Below are 15,128 nucleotides of genomic sequence, written 5' to 3'. Positions count from 1 at the left end.
CCTGACTCTGTCCCTTCCCCCTGACTGGCTGTTGGGTGGAAGTTCCATATATGGTGGTGTTGTGAAGTCCAGGCCAGACTGGCTGGAGCCTTCCCAGTGACTGTATGTTGTGGGTACACCCTGTGGGTGGGACCTGGGTGAATGGAGTGTGTGACCAATATGCACTTCTTGTTGTGGCTATCTGGTTTCTGGTATGAGAGACAAAGACTGAGACAGCCCTGCCCGAAACTGGCCTGAATGCAGTGTGTAGTGTTGAATGGCTGGGTACTTGTGCCAATCCACATTCCTTGTTGTGAGTGTCTGAGAGGGAGGAGGATGGCCTGAATGCACTGTGTGCCTGATTGGCTGGCTGACTGCATGAATGCCCTTCTGTATGATTGGCTGCCGAGTGTGACCCAGCAGTGTGGATGGGAGACAGGATAGTATATCTGGGGACCTCTCGCCACTGGAAATTGTTCAGAAGCTGTGTCCACACTTGAAGAGTAACTGGAACTGCTGATCCTCGACGCCCAGCTGGAAGAAGACTTGCTGTTGCATTTGCTTAGACCTGATCTGAAAGCTGCCGAGTTCGTCGAAGACTGATCCGAGAGCGGACCTGGTAAGGCGCCCTCTTCCCGTGCTCCGAGGGACCATCGAGCACTGCTGACCTTCACCGAAGCTCCCTGGGAGTCAGACCCTCGAAAGGCTGCCGGCCGGAGACTGGACCGCCGAGGAGATCGAAGTGAAGCACCCGGACTTCGCTGCCGTCGAAGTCCATTGCCGTCGACCAGGGTTCGCAGGTTTGTGTAACCGCTGTAGGCCCATCGAAGTTGTGTTGTCCCAAAAGAGGGGACCGCTTGACGCCGTGCCGCCGACGACCGGAGATGCCCACTCCTTTGCCTAAGTATTGAATCGAAGAACTCCCTTGTCCGCATTGACGACAGCTTTGTCCTGCCGGAGAGAGTCAAGGCCGCCGACGCGCCAAGGAGAATCCGCCGGTGGGTTTCCCGCCACTCGAAGGCCACAAAGACTTCGACGACTCGACGCCCTTGCTGGGCCACAGTTCTTCTGAAACTCTTTGCGGTCCCGAACTATCAAACGCCAATGTGCCCCGCACACCTCATCCTCGCAGGATGTAGCCGACGAGCACCGCCTGGATCGACACTGTGATCTCGCCACCCTCGAACTTCTCATCGATGCCGTCGACGCCAAGTTCACTTTCTTCGACGCCTCTCGACGATCCGTGACTCCTGCTTGAAAGAGGGTCACTCAAGAAGGATCCCTCGACGCTTCTTCGAAGAACTCTGCTCCACCAGGTACATTGGGGGGGTAAAAACATTATAGGAGGAAATAAGATTATTGAACAATATATGGACTGGGCTTGTGCTATATCTTTATTTTACAGGTTGCCCAGGTGGGGGGGGATCTCCACACAGAACTGTGTTTAGGTAACTGACTCAGTATTCTGCCTATTGTATCAACCATCTTGCTTTCCCTCCTCTCTCTATTGCTGGTTTCCTTTTTATGGATCTGTGTGACATTTTAACAGTATAGTTGATGCACTTTAAAGAGGTCTGATAATATTGGTGGTACCACCCTAGAACTGTATATATTTACCATTGTTGATTTCTGAGTACAAAGTGAGTTATTGTGATAGTGTACATACCTTTGAATATTATATAAAGACTGTGTTTTCAGTATTACAGTGTGTGGACATTCCTTTGTGGGGGCCTGGGGACTACACTGTACTTAAGAACCAGCCTGCATCACCGCCTGAGAAGCTAGGCCTTGATTGCTCGACTACGTTACCAATAATAGAGAATCTTGCTGGGGTCCTTTGTGCCTCTCCTCTACCATATAAAGAGCAGAAGTACAGACATCCCCCTCCGGTCCTTTACAATGAGATGCAACAGAAATGGTAAACGATTGAACAAGCACATTCTGCGGTTGCACTCTCACAACTCCCATATATGGAGAAAAGGGTCTATTGAAAGCCCCAGGTTTCCAGCTGTTGTCCACGACCAAATACACACACTATTATGCCCGAAGGGCTCTACGAAGATAGGGTGCTACATTAGGCATGGGCCCGCTTACGCCGATCTGGAACAACCCAGACTTCCTGTCAGGTACTTATGTAGGGGGTTTCGAGGCTTGGCGGGCTGGGGGGGCTCACTCATTTACAGCAATTGTTTACAAATGGTGAACCGCTGACCTTTAACAATTTTAAGACAACTTTCAACATTCCTGAAAAGGAAAGATTTTACTCTTCCCAGCTGAAACACTGAGCTTCTCACCCTCACATGAAAAGGTACGCCACCAGATCGTTGAACAATCAAACTGAATATTCGGGGGGGGGGGGGGGGGAGTGGGGGCTCCAAAGGCTGTGTCCATCAACTATACAAATTAATAAATACGGGTGACCCAATAATGCCCCTTCATATATGACCAAATGGGCAGAGGACATCAGGGAAGCAATTGAGGATGACGTCTGGTTGCGAATATGGACCCGGATGCATAATTCCTCAAAGTGTTACAGACAGGGAATGTATGTATGAGCTTTGTTATCGTTGGTACATGACCCCAGAGTGACTACACCACATGTCGTCAGATTACTCAGTGGGCTGCTGGCGTGGATGTTCAGAAGTGGGCGCTCTCTACCACGTGGTGTGGACATGTAAGAAGGTGGTTATATTCTGGAAGGAAGAGCTGTCAAAAATTAGACATCATGGTACTGTTGCTGCCTATGAACCCACAGGGGGTGTTATTGGGGGACACGGGCGATGGGGTGTTCCCCTTAATGTGGCCTATAGCTACACAGGTCACCTACTCCTTTGACCTTGGAAATTCATAGACTGCCCAGTGACCCAGAAGTGGTGGATAAAGATATGGGATATTCGGGTGGCTGATAAAATGATTGCCCTGTAAAAGGGGAGATACGCTAAGTATGCTGCCACGTGGACAACTTTCATTGAATTTGCAGACACATTTCCAGCTATTATCGGTAAACCCTTGCTCATGCAACAATTGTCAATGTTTTAAGTACGCCTTTAAAGGGGTTGGGACTAACTGTGTGCCTATGGACTGTCCTGTTTTCTGGTACGGCATAAATCTGACACTGTAGGCTATACATTACCTCTTGTATGCCTTGTCAATATGTTCTCGGAAATGTGATCAGTGTGTTCTTGTCTTGTCCCACAGTGTGTTAAATGAAATTTTTTTGAAGAAAAAGAAAACGCAGAGGAAACGGCGTCTGCCCTCTCAATAAAAGTGGGTGGACGCCGTCCTCCGGCATGAGCCCTAGTTTTTTAGGATTTAATGGGTTGGCAACAGGGTTTTAAGTGGCGTGCAAACTCAAGAGGAGCTCTTAAAGTGGTGCAGCTTTAGCTGGGTGTCGGCCCCACAATTAAGAGGCAACACTTATTTTGTTTATTTTGTTTATTTATAACATTTTGTAATGCCAAAACCCAATATCAAAGCGTTTGGTGAAATAACAGAAACATAGAGGGACAATATAAACTGGCATTGGTCACGTTTCAGCATTTGATAGCAGGAATTAGTCGTATTCCCGATAGCGGTTGGAAGAGAGTTCATAGTGAGGAAGCAGTAACAGCTCTTTTGCTCTTGAAATGCGGTGTGATGAGCAAGATGCGAGAGCTGGGTCTTAGTGAGTGCACTGGGAGATTTTGCATAATGCAGTTGATGATAGATAGGCACATCCTTTTAGATACAAGGTTGGGAGTTTTAAATTCAACACAAGCTTTGATAGGTAGCCAGTTGGCTTCACGTCTGGTTGCTGAGATGTGGTCAGATCGTTTTAGACCAAGGGCGGCGTGCAGTGATTTGTTTTGCAACTATTGTAGTGTGTTCAAGTTGAAAGTAGAGGTGCCCATCTGGAGCACGTTACAGTAGTCCGGTTTTGTGAGGATACGTGTTTGTGCAAATGTCAGGCAGTTACTTGGCTAGAGGAATTGCCTGCTAAGGGAAATCAGTCTGGCTGTGTATGCCGTGGCCGAGGCTAAAGCATTAAGGTGCCTATCCATGGTTAGCGCCGCATCCAGGTGGACCCCCAATGCTTTGACTTGTTTCAGGACCGGAATGGATGGGCTATCAATGCAGAAATTGGCAAAGGCAGGATCCACCTTTTTTAGCTGGTAGTGGGAGCCAACAATGGTTTTGTCATCGTTTAAGCATAGGTTATGGGTGGCCATCCACTTTTGGATCTTGCTGTACACTCTATTGATTGTAGCAGTATCCCGGGTGTAGTCGCCAGAAATGGGGTTGAGTATTTGGGTATCATCTGCAAAGTTTGTGTAGATGATCCCCAGGCGTTCAGGAGGTCGAATAATGGCTTTGTGTATGCATTGTAAAGTGTAGGATGATAGTTAGAAACCTTGAGGGGCACCTAGTAGAGCTGGTGGGGGGTCAGCAGCTGCCTCCCCAATGAACACTGTAGTGGTTCGGCCACTGAGGAAAGAGCTGCTCCATGAGGTTGATTCAGCCGAGAACTGGAAGTGCTGGCTGATGTGTTAGCAGAGGTTGGCATGATCAACTAAGTCAAATGCTGGCAAGACATTGAATAGGAGGAGGATAGCTAGGTTGCCCGAGTCGCTGATGTTATCCATTTGGATTTTTCGATCCAACGGTGTGGTTTCCGTGCTATGTTTTGGGCAGTAGCCGAACTGTCACTTTCCGAGCAGGTAATTTTGTTCTAGGAACTGTTGAAATTGTGTGTAGGCTAGGCGATCAAGTATTTTGAGCAGGAACGGGACTGTTGATGGGGTGGTAGTTTGTGGAAATGGAAGGGTCTACAGAGGGGCTTTTTTATAATTGATCCAAGTAGCTTTGATACTAGAGGTCACTTTACTAGTCAGGAAAGAGTAGTCAGCAAAATCAATAAGGATAGGTGCTAAGGTGGGAGCACAGAGCTTCGCTATGTGAGCGGTACCTGGTTCACCTTTGTAATTAGAGGGCTTCAGCGATATGATGGTTTTTAGGACCTGTTCTTGTGAAAATTGGCAGAATGCAAATGTGGGGGAAGATGATGGGGAGGCTGCATGAGAATGATCGGGAGGGTCACTTGTGGGGGCTTTGGCAGCAAGCGGGGTGCTTTTGGTGCTGATTTTAGCACAGGGAGTTTCTATTTTGTGTGACAGGGCATCTTGTATGGTGGTACACCAGGCTTTGAGTGAGTGGCAACACAGCTGGGGATGGGGGTTAGAACCTCTCTCAGGATAGAGAAAAGCTCTTTGGTGTTAGAGCCTGCGTTGGAGATGATAGCATTATAGGTGTTAGCTTTAAGGATGACTACTGCTTTCTTGTAGGAGAGGGCAGCTGCTACCTCACCTGAATGCTGACTGCTAGGTCATGCCCCCGTAGGATCCCTGGCTCGGTTTTGCAAAAGGGCCCAACGAGCAGCATTCAGGACAGCTAAGTGTTGCGTTGTCTTTATAATTGCGGCGCTGACCACCTGTCAGGCACCCCTTTCACTACAGATGCAGGGATCATCACCCGCTCACCTGTGGTGCAAGGGTGATGATCCCTGCATCTCTAATGAAAAGAGTGTCTGGCATGGGGTCGGCGCCACAATGAAAAGGGAAGGCTTTTTAGGCAAAGCCTGAAGCTCTCGCTTACACGCAAGAGTTTCAAGCTTAGAAAAAAAAAGCCTCGGCTACTAGACGCCTGGTGAGGTGGGGTTAGCAGGGGACTTTAGGGAGCTCCGGCAGGGCCCGGCCTCAGACACAGTTTTTGGAGCCCGGTTGGCTCCACCCCACTTAAAGCACGGGTTGACACACATGCGTGAAGTAATACTCTGAAACGGTAGGGTTTAATGGTTCTCTTATGATTTAGCTCCAATTGGTGTACATGTTTAATAAGGCAGACCCAAAGTAATACCCTTCATATCATATCACCCAAGATGCCAGTATGTTAAAGGGCAAACTCCTTTTACCGGTTTTCTTTAGGTATAAGATGCAAGCAGGAAAGATTAATCTGGAGTGTTTATATTTATGAAATAGGAATGCTCTTTCTAACAGAAATGGCGTAGAAAGAATTAGAGATGCCGGATGCATGCCCTGCATAGCATACCTTTTATGATATGCAAGGGTCTGCAATCTGTGGCTCTCCAGATATTTTGGACTACAACTCATATGACCCATAACCCTTGACAATGGTGGCTAGAGCTGATGCGCGTTGTAGTCCAAAATATCTGGAGAGCCAAAGGTTGGAGACCCCAAAAATACAGTATGGTTGGGTGTTGGTGTGCTAAATGTCTGTCGTGATGGTATAAGGAGGCATGGACTGAAGCCAGGACCCACAGTAATACACCAAACAAGGTACTGTATGGGCGTCTTGCAAAGAGAGCAGCCCCATCGCATGAAATATGGCAACAGATACGTTTTCCAGTGAGGTAGAAAGGGTTAGTAATTCCGCCAATTTCAGTGCCTAGTGGATGTAACACTGCAGACGTTTGTCACACCATACAATCCCTCGTGCACACCAATGGCCATAGACGTGAACTGCACATTGTGGTGTAGACACGTAGAATTGAGGATTTAGCACTGCATGGCTTATCACGTGTACACACACGTTCTAAGGCTGGAGCTGTGCTGAAAAGGGCGATTGGTGTGGTGTGGAGGTCTGCCAGCTAGAGGCACCTTCTCTGTAGCATCAGGTCAGGTTCTTTTGCCAGGGAGTAAAGGAGGCATTGCCTGCACCACATGAAAGAAAGCAGAATGTTTCCCAACAGCGAGGCGCCTGGGAAACTGAGCCACGGTTGGGCCATTTCTTCACGGCGCACTGGCCATGGCAACTTTTCCGAGGCAACGGACGAGAACTATGATGTTTAATCCACTTCGGGGACACATCCACAGAGGTGGACTGACCGGAAGTCGAGTCAAAAGATGCAACGGGACGTGGGCAGAGTCGGTTATATGTCGGGCACGATTCCCACACTTGCCAGTCCATCAGGCCAACCATGCCAACAGCTCCAGGTTTAATCAAAAAACCAATCTAAATCCATATCGCAAGCATGGACTGAAATTAAACATTCAAAAATCGTGGGAATTCTGGCGAGGAAAATTCAGTTTGAGACTGAGTCCAAAGAGCCCGGATTTCCAGGATATGTTGCATGGTGTGGTGTACTTCCAATTTGATTCCATTACGAACCAGTCTGAACCGTTTTTCCTTTCTCTTTAGGAAACATGAGACGGTCATTCCCAGTGGTGAAGTCCCGCTGGTCCAAGAACTCACCACCACTCTGCGAGAGTGGGCGGTCATCTGGCACAAGCTCTACGTTGTAAGTTGTCTCCTCTTTGTGTAATATTGTATTGGTCTGTGTGTTGGAGACAGGGGATTTCTCCACCCACTCGTTTGAATGCTTTACCTCTGTCAGCTGCCTTCTGAGCTCGGGTTTATAACTTGTTGGGTTCAACATGGGCTGTGCTCTACAGGCCAGCTCAAGACCTAGTCAGAGTATATCACAAGAGATTCCCTTTGATGCACTCTCCTCCTAGTGTGCCAGTTGCAATCCATTGATCGGTGGCGTTTTGTTCTAAGTACTCAGTGGCCTTCCTTTATTGGTCACCGACAGTTCACATGAGTGTTGTATCCCCCCATTTTATTTATTTATTTCTATTTCTATGGCACTCCTGACCCTGAGGTGCCATTGGTCCTCCATCGGTTAATTGGGCACATCCTGAGAACGAATGGAGTTGTGCCCAATTGAGAAGGTTGAGGAATTGTGCTGGCTGGTAGGAGTTCACGTTCTCTCGTGCGAGTGTCCAAATTGAGAGCTCAGGTTTGGGGGTTGTGCTGCGGTGGGGGCGTGAATGTGTTGCATTAAAGGTAAATTAGCAACTCTAAACTGATGTACATTTTTTTCGCCAGTGTGATCAAATTTTGTTTTAAAATGTAGTACTGAGCATAGCTATCATGGCCTTCCATCTTTTATAAATAAATGCGATCTATCCAATGCATATTCCCACGTGCTCATTAAGATATCGTTTTACAACTGAAAACGCATCAAAAGAGGAAACGGTCGATTTCGAAAGTGAAAGAGGCAGTGGTTGGCAAGTTGAGGACCGCTGCTCTTTGTTGCAGGCAAACCTACTTTAAGAGACATGTTCACTGGTACGTGTTGGGCAGGAAATGGATGCTAGAAACTAAACACAATCCAGTCATTTTAAGATTATCTTGGGTAGGACACGCTAACAGCATGCCACATAGACCTACCATGGGCTGGCGCGGAGGCCCTTGCCTGATTGTTTTTGTATTTTATTACGCATCTTAAACAGATCCTATATAATTGATATCTTGGTTCAATGAAAGCAGCAAGCATTACGTAAGAGCATGGCAAAAGGAAGGGATTTGAACCTTTGGGTAATTGTGATTGGTTAGTGAGCCAAGGCAAGGTGATTGCATATGAGAGCCATTGGCCAAGCCAATGCATGATTGACTAATCTAGAGACCCATGGCCTTCAAAGTTCATGTCAGCGGAAAATACTTTGTCTAATGAGATGCTTCAAATTCATATCAAATAATTTATTTAATATAATATCCATTAGGCTAGTATTCCATTGATGTGAAAATACCCGCTCGTCTTCCTACCACAGGCCAAGGTCTAGAGACCGAATTACAGACTGTACATAATCTCTCCTGCCCATGGAAATAACACTGAACAGGTGTTAAGTCACTGCAAGGGGTAGGCAAAACAGAGAACCGTACACATAACTTCACTCTGTGGTCTGCCCCTAGGTAGCATGTTGGGGGTGGGGGAGTCTCGCTTCTGTGTCGTACTGCTGGTCTGGGCTACGCCATAGCAATGCTAATGAGGGGCGCAGAAACCTGCATCTCCCTCGATCAAGGATAGGTGGCGGCCGGCAGCCTAACTGCTGTACCTGTCTGATGCAGATGGAAAGCCTGAGTGGCACTGGAATCCCAGGTGCCCCGTGCCTTTAGAACCTAGCTCCCCCTGCAGGGGAACTAGGGTGTGAGGGTTGGGGGAGGGTCACAATTGATTTGGATTAAGAAGATCAATCTCCTGACAAGTCCTGAAAGCCCGGCTGGAGGTAAGAACAGACCAGAAAGCAGGCATCCCTTTGGATTTGGGCACTATAACCCAAACAAGTGTCCCTTCGGCCATAAGGGTACCTCCTGAAGGCCTCCCAATTGACTTCATGTTTGAGGGCACGGGCACCATTTGTCTCATCATAGTCCCTTAAACCTGGATTCACATGTGGCATGTAGCAACCCCCATAATAATCCAGTCTCTTTTCTCAGGGTGGAACATGATGCTTCATCAGGATGTCTCTTTTCTGGGCACCGTGAAGTCCATCAATGCAGGAGAAAGTGTCCTCAAAAGTCCTAAACTGTACTTCTGGTGAGAGGCCCTGAACTTTTTTCCTTTTTTTTCTGACTGGTTTCCCAACTGGATATGCTGCATGAGCAACTCTGTGTCTCTCGGGTAACCATGCACGGTTGGCTGTGTGTACTCCACTGGTTGGTTGAAAAGTTTTATCATTTTGGAATAAGAGCATGAGGCTTTAGGAGTCCCCACATTAAGATCTGGCACAGTCGCACGGTTATTCTATGTTCCTGTGAGAGAAAATGGCATGGTTGTTGCCATATATGGTCATGGCCACTGCCTGCTTCGGAAGAGTGAAGCAGCTGAGCCAAGGCTAGATCTGTCTGGATACTTTAATGATCTCTAGGATTCCTCAGCAGAATCTACATCTTGAGTGAAAGCCTTGGAGGAAGCCTAGGAAATTTTAAACGCAGCAAACACCAGTGATTTGGTGGAAACCAAAGGTTTGACAGGATTCTCCTTTCCATTTTCCTACATAACCTAAGAGTCTGCACCCTGATCTTGTGTAACCCATGGATGAGCCACAGAGCGCGAGAGCACAATGGCGACCCAAAGAAGACCATGACCAATCTCTGCTACACTTGTCGAGACCACTCCGACAGCAAAGCTGTGGTAATGTCTGTGGTCACCAGACTTTTCAAGAGGCCAGAGGGAACAGATACATCAGTGCTAACTTCCCCCTAACCCTGCAGGCACAGCTGGATTGCAAGTGTGATTCAGGAGATGGACAAGTAGGCATGATTTTCAGAAGGTTTTTTATTTGCTCAGAAAACACATCGTTCCCTATTCGGTGATACCAAGTCTTGCGCTATACATATGATGGTCAAAAGGGGTGCTCATCAGTCTGTCAAGATGATTTAACATAAATGAAGTACTCTGTCTAGAAATCATGTTCTAACCTACTTCCTGTCCCTATTGCTCAAATGAACTATAACACAAGCAAGACATTCTTTGGGCCTTGCCCAAGGAAAAGAGATGGTTGCTGAATTCTGACCCCTCCAGTTTGTGTATTTTTACCATTGGTTCTTGCCCACGTTCATAGTTCAAAAAGAATGCTTAGATTTGTGTACGGCTGGACTGTCATCCCGAGGTTCCAGCCGGTCTCTCTGGTTCTACTTGACACTTGTGTCTCACTGTCCTTCTCCCTTTCGGGAGTTTTCAGTATTTCCCCTTCCCGAAGTCTGGGGTTCTTTCAGTCTCTTCCTTCCCCACTCATGGCTTGCTCTTGCTTAGTTCCCACTATGGACTCCACAGTTATTTCCCCACACTGGGATTTCTCTCCACCGTGTTCCCCACTCTGGATCTCTGGCTTCTTTCACCCACACCGGACTCCTCTAGGTCTCTTATCCCACTCTAGTTTTTGTTTGCCCCCACCCTGGGCTTCTCTCGGTTTTCCTCCCCACTATGGGGCATCTCTGTTTTTTCCCCACACCGAGGCTTCTCATGGTTTCTCTCCCATACCTGGGGAATCTGTTTCTTCCCCACACAGGGTATTCCTTCTCTGTCCTTGCCACCTGCCTCCTATTCCTCATAAGCCACCACGTACCTCTTTTCGGCGAGCAGTGCGCCCTGGGAGGGCTAAGTAGGCCGACTACCCCTTGTCTTGCCACAGAGCTGCTTACATGACTCCTAGGTGCGGGAGCTTGTGGGTGGTTCCTCCACAGCACTCTCTCTTTTGAGACACTCTGTTCTATCGCACGCTGCCACCGTCCACAGCTCCGGTTTCTCACCAGCCGGACCACGTTGCACTCGCCTGGTGAGGAGCTCCAGGTGCAACGCCACGGCTGCGTTCTGACTCTGCGAGCGTCTCTCTCTCTCTGCGTTTCCCTTGCCAACATGCGTTGCGGCGCAATTAAACTCTGCAGTCTCTGTGGATACTGCTTCCTAATTGGTTTACTCACCTGATGTGACTTTAGGAGACTGGATTTTCTGTCGTTCTGCTGTCTTCCCTAAAAAGGATGAAATGGAGTTTGGATCACAATTCAAGCTAGCCATTGTAAACGGTTTTCATAGACTTTAGTTCCTACATAGCCCATATGGACGGTAGGCTCTGGGGAAAAGGTTTGATGACTTAAAGCTTTCTCATCGGTTTCCCTGTCCCCTAAGGGGGGAGCCCCTCCAGAGGGATCCAGCTTACCCTTTTCCCTATGGTGTGCTAAGCAGAACGGTGGTGCCCGGTCAAAGGTTCGACACCAAAAGGATCGAATGACCAAAGGGTCGAGTTAATAGGACCGAAAACCAAAGGGTCACTTTTAAAAAAAAATATATATATTTTTTTGGTTTTCGTATAGTAAAAATAAAAAAGTGGTTTTTGCACCAAAGAAAGGGTTTGGGGGGACCCCCCCCAAAAAAAAAAAATTCAACCTTTTGGTTTTCGGTCCTTTTGATTTCGACCCTTTGGTCATTCGATCCTTTGCATTCGAACCTTTGACCTAGAACCATAACGATCTCACCTCCATAGTTCCAAAGGGGCTGGTTCCCCTTTGGGAGAGGTAAAGTACCTCCTGGATTCGTCAAACAAGCCTTAAGGTTCCCCTCTTTCGAAGGAATGTCTTGCTGCTCTTCCCTCTTGTCAGGATGATGTGGAAACAATGGATACTCTGATCATTGGAAATGGACAGACCAGATGCCTGTCGATATGAAATAGAAAAATACTAAGAATTTTAAAAAATTCATTTGAACTCCGAGTAGGCCACCTCTTGCTGTAAATGCAACCAGTGGGCACTGACTGCATCTTCCAAGTATCCGTACCACATCATCAGTGGCAAATAGCACAGCTGCATCACACTCCAGCATCAGCATTTTGTCATCTCCTCCAAAGCAAGGCATTCTGCACCACGTCTTCAGTTTTCCTGCTCAGTCGTTGCTCAACTGGACACCAAGACTGCCGCTGTTGACTTTAAATTGCAAAGTTTCTACAGCCCATGGTCAGATCCACTATGTATACCGGACCACAACCTCTGACCTACAGGATTGTAAATATCTTTAACACTGGGTGTATACTTAGCATTAAGGATTACCACCGTATCCGGATGTACCCCACTGAGCCATTCATTTTGATGAAAGATGAATTGGTGGTTGAATGGATATGGATCCAAGCGACGGACCCCAGGCATAGACCGCCGAATTGGGTATCCAGAGTGTCTGCCTGACTCTGGATCGAGCTGCGTGCTCATATTGCTAGGGTCATGACCTCCGTGGTCTGAAATTACGCTTCAACATAAAGTCTACTAATCTGTGTCATGCTTAACATTTTATTTACCTTCTCCGAAGCTAAAGAACTGTTTTTATAAAAAGAAATTAGGCCATTCCCATGTTGAAAGTGAGTTATATTTTATCTCGAACCACCGTGCCACCCTCCGGAGTTGCCCAAGAGAGTGCTCAGCCATTGCTACAACAAGGTTAGCAAAATAAAGTTTGTGAGAAATCCTATTACATAGCTGTTCCTTTCATCCCCTGTGGGCCCGAGGAGAGAAACCATTCTAACATGATCAGCACTAATGTCCTTTTGTAGTGCTATGACTCACCAATGTGATGTCTCTGTACCTACCCCTGACTTGCAACCTCACTGAAGCCTGAAGATGGACTAGTTAACCCTGCCCACCAGAGGGCCATCCCTGTAAGCTTTGGGGACCTTTTCTATCCCAGAAATGGAACGCCTTATCTGCATCACCATCCATGTCTTGAATCTGGTGGACCTGCCCCCCACACCTCTTTTGTTGTCACTTGATGAAACCTCTAAATAGGGGCCTTGGGTTGCCCTTTCTTCCCCTGCCCACCTGTGCCCTCTGTTAGTCTTCCTGTCTAGTTACCTGCTGGAGGGACTCATTGATGTACTTGTATTGGGCCCAGCCTTCCTCTTCTGGCCTACCCAGAGCTACAAACTCCTCGTGGCCTCTTTGGTGTCGGCGAACTCCATTATTTAGTGGCCTTCCCTTTTTGGAAGTGGTGGTTGACAATTCTGAATGCCCCAATTTGCTGCATGGATTACCTGTGGCTGTGGATGGAGTTGATAATGGGGCGGAAGGGATAGCTCAGGGGCAACATGTTTGTCTTGGAAGCAATGCAACGCAGTGTGACACAGGTCGAATCCCGATCCCACGCTTAGAAACCATTCGCTGGTATTGAGGGCATTATAAATGACCAATAAAAGAAATAAAATAATGGGGCACCTGGGCCTCTCGCCTCCGATACCCCCACCCCAAGTAAACCCCTTTATGCTAAGGGGCACTGACGTTCCAAGCGGCAGGGCAGGGGGGGTGCAGCTTGCCCCCCAGTGGCTCTTTTAGTGCCCGGCCCGGGATATTTGGGCTGGCGGCTGGGCACAATGATTCATTCTCCTCCTGGCAACGGGACACCGCCCGTTCGGCACCCTCATTGCATTTGGGGGGAAAAGTAGCAGGACTTTTTTTCGTGGCTGGCCCCTGTCCTCCTCCCTCCCCACTCTTGCAATGCCAGATACGCCCCTGCTAAAGGGGCCCTGACAATTTAATATGACTGCTAAGTTTTTCAGCCAACAATTGTCACCATGGAGCTTGTTGGTGCTTTTGAAATCAGTGAGATATTTGAGAGTGTCACAGTGAGTTTACCGTTTCCTTGTTTGATTATCTTTAGAATGATGACAAGGTGCTGTTCCGGCACGTGCAGCAGATGACGTACAGCCTGATCGAATGGAGGTCCCAGATACTCTCCGGTACCCTTCCCAAAGACGAGCTGGCTGAACTCAAGAAGAAAGTCACCGCCAAGATTGACTATGGCAACAGGTGTGGTGGCTTGCTTGTAATGTGTCTGGCAAGGTGGGTGGGGGGCATTTCAGAAGCATGAGAAATTGTCTTCCACAGCTTTCCATGTTGACCAAATTTATAGTGAGTGTGGGCACCCATATCTTGTAGAGTGCTGCCTATCAGAGTGCCATCTTTACTCTGTATGTCCTGTTGATACTTTTTTTGACTACATATGTTATGTTTATTATTTATAATGTGCGCCGGACCCAGAGGTATCGATTGCAACAGTTACAAGATGATGCAAAGCTTAGTTACAGGGGGTCAAAGTGTGAAGCATAAGTTACAGAGCAGGATAAATTGCAATTTACAGAAATTACAGGCATTATATACAAAGTTGTGATACCATCGGGGTAACATAAGTTAAGTCTTGAAAGTGAAATAGATTTCTTACAATGGCAAAATTTACAAATATTTACGAATATTTATACCTGTTATATGCTATGAGCACCAGATAAGGGGTTTCAGCTAAGGAGCGTTGTTAATTACAGTTCAGTTGGCATCATGTGATTTAATATTCATTAGCTTTCAGCCACCGGATGGTATTGGTTCTAAAGTTGAGATAGGATTGGTCTATTCTCAGTGTAGGGTGCAGGGAATTCCATAGTTTAGCCGCTTTAACGGGGAAACTATTGCCTCCAATTGTGGTTAGTTTGAATTTAGGGATGGTTAAGCGGTCCCTGTTTGCTGATCTGGTGGGTCTTACGGATGTCTGTTTATGGAATCTCTCGGAGAGGTGGCTAGGGGCGGCGTACTTGAGAGATTTATGGGTGAGTGACAGGGTTTTTAGAAGTATCTGGTCATTGGTTCGGAGCCAATTATTCTGTCTTCTATTCTCAGAAATGTGGTTTCTTTTAGGGATGCCTAGAGCTGCTCTGAGGGCATTGTTTTGTAGGGTTTGAATACTTCTAATGATGGATTTGTTGGAACCTATGTACAGGGCGTTGGAATAGTCCAGGCGGGACAGGATGAGTGCTCTGGCCAGGATGGTACAACTTTTATTGGAG

At 47.4% G+C, this 15,128-nt stretch overlaps 1 protein-coding gene across 1 annotated transcript in view; it reads left to right on the top strand.

Moving 5' to 3' along the window:
• The window catches only part of DOCK5 (dedicator of cytokinesis 5), a 1,209,967-nt gene that overhangs the window by 371,487 nt on the left and 823,352 nt on the right, over positions 1 to 15,128 (top strand). Inside the window, exons 5-6 of the mRNA XM_069617597.1 lie at positions 7,174 to 7,273; positions 13,955 to 14,103. Of these exons, the coding sequence (XP_069473698.1) occupies positions 7,174 to 7,273; positions 13,955 to 14,103 (249 nt within the window). The remainder of the gene's footprint in view (positions 1 to 7,173; positions 7,274 to 13,954; positions 14,104 to 15,128) is intronic.

Source organism: Ambystoma mexicanum, chromosome 10, assembly GCF_040938575.1.
Source record: "Ambystoma mexicanum isolate Mex_15411 chromosome 10, UKY_AmexF1_1, whole genome shotgun sequence".
Classification (NCBI taxonomy): domain Eukaryota; kingdom Metazoa; phylum Chordata; class Amphibia; order Caudata; family Ambystomatidae; genus Ambystoma; species Ambystoma mexicanum.
Note: the sequence above shows the minus strand (reverse complement) of the source record. Positions and strands in the feature narration are given on the sequence as shown.